Raw genomic sequence first — 3174 nt, 5'->3', positions numbered from 1 at the left:
AGTGCACAACAGAGCCCCTGCTGGAGACACCTCTGCCCCCTCCACAGAGCAGATTTACAGAGTCAAGTATGCTGGGGCAGTCCTGCATGCAAGGCAGCCTCACCCCCATCAGCTCCACATGTGGCCCCTGGATAAGAATGCTACCGAGGCCTCAAAATACTGGATGAGCCAGTCCCTCAGCTAGGATTTGGGCTCTGCACACATGTGCTCGCACACACAATATTGTGGATGACACAGCACATGCTCACACTTACACGTGTGTGTATGAATACACGTTTGCCGTGCACAGAACACTGTCCTGCCCCCAGGGCAAGGTCCACCTTGCACTCCTGACTCTCACAGCCTCCCACTTCCTTGAAGCAAGAGTAACAAACTCCCTCACCACCAGGCTGCCCACAGACGCCAGGGGCCAGGCCTCAGGCTCCTACCTCCCATCCAGCCGCTCCTGGTGCCACCAGCCTCAAGGCCAGAGGCTGCCTCAGCCACCAGCTCCTGCCTTTACCTTCCCAAGAGAGCAGGCGTCATAGGAGGGGTGGACATCAAAGCTGAATGTATGGAAAGGGGATGAGAGACAGGTAAGCTTGTCCTTATGCTGCCTCTAATTTGAAAATGAAAGAAAGAAAAGAGCCAGATGAGCTCTGAGAGGTAGGGAAAGGTCTTTCCTTCAGCAGGGCTCCACTCCCCTCAGGACAGCCCCGCCACTCTTCCCAAGCCTGCCCTCTGCTGGGCCGACCACCGTCCACCACCCTGGTTTCTCCCCTCCCAGGAGGCCTCTGTGAATGGAGGGCTGCTGCCCCTCCCTCAGCACAGTATCCAGGAACCTGAAAGGCCAAAGCTCATGTCTTTCCACTGCTGGGAGACTCCATCATCCTCCCCCAGGCTCCTCTCACTAAGCCAATCACCAACTCCATTTCTCAATGGATGTGACAGCAGTGACTGGCTGCTCCCTGCCCTGGCTTACAGTGGGCACAGATATATTGGGAGTACTTTCTTCCTACCCCTGCCCAGTGTTCACTCAGAGAGTGGCATCAAAAATTCCTCAGTCCCAGGGCTAGAGTGCTCTGCTATCATATAGGAGCTCCTCAAGGTTCCCTCTCTTAGCTGGGGCCGGCAAGGGCCCTAGTTGTCCCCACCTTCAGATCCAGAGGCTCAGAGAGGTGGCCCAGGGTAGCTGTGAGACTCCTAAATGTCTTCCTGGGAAATACCGCCAGGAGGGGTTGGTGGTGGGTGAACAGGTTCATATTCGATGATCAGGCAAATGGTGCCTTGGCATGGGGTAGGGGCCTGGCCCTTCCTATCTCCCCAGAGCCTTCTCTCCTGACCTCCATGGCCTCCTCTGTCACCACAAAGGGCCAGGCCCCGCCAGAGCGTGCATCATCTTCTGGACACCACACTGGTCTCTGAGGCCATGCTGACTGGTGGTGGGAGGTCACAGTGGGCGGCTCTGGGTCACCTGGCTACCTCCCTTCCCTCTAGGGGTCTGTGGCCTGGGGTTGGTGGGAGGGGGAGAATGCTGGTGCTTAGGGGGCTCTGGACCCTCTGAATCTTCAGGAATAGAGTTCTGCACACCTCTCCATCTTGGATGAGTGCTCTGGGCTGAGGGCAGTGGCATGGGTAACACCTCTTGGGGATTTGGAGACCCCCATGGAGGAAGGAGGTGCAGAGTTGGCACTTCCCATCTCTCTCCTGGGTCAGGACTGAGGTCTGAGGGAGAAAGATGTTTCTTGGGAACCAGGGGAACCAATGCCCAAGGTTGAGCCAGAGCAGATTTTTCTACTTGGTGGGGAAGGGAAAAGGGGTGGTCACGGCTCCCCCTGCCCCTCACTCTCCTCTCCTGGAGCTCTCACCACTCTGGATGGGGCAGGGAGGGGCGAGGGTGGTGTAGAGGGTTTGAGCTTTTCTCACCATGGAGAGGCACGGAGGCAAAGACACACACGGGAGCCCAGGTGGTGGCTCTGAGTGCCGCTCACCCTGCCTTTTGGCAGCCTGGCCCAGGAGCCCCATTTCCCTCCTGCGCCACCTGCCTCCCCAGTCAGTGCCCAGAGATCCTCAGCCCCCACGGGGCATTCATCCTTAGGTCTCCCTGAGCCATTGGCTGCCCTCAGCACCCACCTTCGCCTTCAACCGTTGGGAAATGTGGTCCCCAGCTCTTCTGCTGGGGCATGGGGTCAAGGATCATGCAAGACGGCAGTGCCCAACATGGGTTTTCTCTGAACTTTTCTCGGCATGACTGGCCTCTATTTTCAGGTGTGGATTTCTGGTGCTCATCACCCCTGATACCCCCAGGGACTGCCCTCTTTTATGTCACACAGTGGACGTGAGCTCCACGTGAGCAGGGACCACATCAGGGTGTGCTCCCTGGTGAAGTCACAGTGCTTGGCACACAGCAGGGACTGGAGGATGTTGGCTGAATGATTGAATAAATGAACCAGAGAATGAACGAATGAGTGAATGAATGAGTAATGACTGAATGAATGAGAGTAGGAATGAATGAGAGAATGACTGAATGAGTGATTGAAGGAATGAGAGAGTAAACGAAACCATGAGTGAATGGGTGAGTGAATGAAAACACAGAAGCAGGTGTGATCCAAACAGGAGGAGCCTTTGTTTCTTCTCCTCTGGACTCTGCCCATCTCATGGTCCCGGGCCAGTCCCTGTCTCTCCTGGCCTCAGTTTCCCAACTGTCACCTGAGAGCCTGCTCCTGGAACTGCATCAGCCAGCTCAGTGTGGTTGCGGCTCGGGCTCTCCCCGGCATGGGGGTGGTGGGGACGCGCTCGGGGTGCACAAGCCTCCGTCCAATGGGCGGTCGCGGGTGGACCCGCGTGGGGCAGCCGGGCCTCATGTCCCCAGCCAGGCGCGCGCTCGGGCCCACGCACAGCGCGTGCACGTGACCCGGCTCTGCCGCGCGCACGCACAACACCAACAGCTGCCACAGGGCTGGTCCCGAGGGTCCCCACTCCGCCAACTGCTCTGGGTCCCCCACATCCGGTGGGGCGTTGGAAGAGGCCCTGGATCCCGTGTGGGGCCGGGTCGTGGGTGCTGTGGGGTGGAGGACAGCGTGTGAGGATTCCTGTCTCCCCAGAACTCCCAGCCCCGCGTCTCGGTACAGCCAGTGCACGGGGAGAGGTTTCAGAAGAGGCTGCGGCTCCCGGAGAGACTGGCCTCCGAGCCTG

At 58.5% G+C, this 3174-nt stretch overlaps 1 protein-coding gene across 1 annotated transcript in view; it reads left to right on the top strand.

The window, feature by feature from the left end:
• LOC106801290 (centromere-associated protein E-like) overlaps positions 1–2321 on the top strand; it is a 5909-nt gene extending 3588 nt beyond the window's left edge. Inside the window, exon 6 of the mRNA XM_087428033.1 lies at positions 2313–2321. Coding sequence (XP_087284159.1) covers positions 2313–2321 — 9 coding nt within the window. The remainder of the gene's footprint in view (positions 1–2312) is intronic.
• Positions 2322–3174: the final 853 nt, after the last annotated feature.

Source organism: Ceratotherium simum, unplaced genomic scaffold (assembly GCF_057802395.1).
Source record: "Ceratotherium simum simum isolate JZ-2026a unplaced genomic scaffold, ASM5780239v1 HiC_scaffold_43, whole genome shotgun sequence".
NCBI lineage: Eukaryota > Metazoa > Chordata > Mammalia > Perissodactyla > Rhinocerotidae > Ceratotherium > Ceratotherium simum.
Note: the sequence above shows the minus strand (reverse complement) of the source record. Positions and strands in the feature narration are given on the sequence as shown.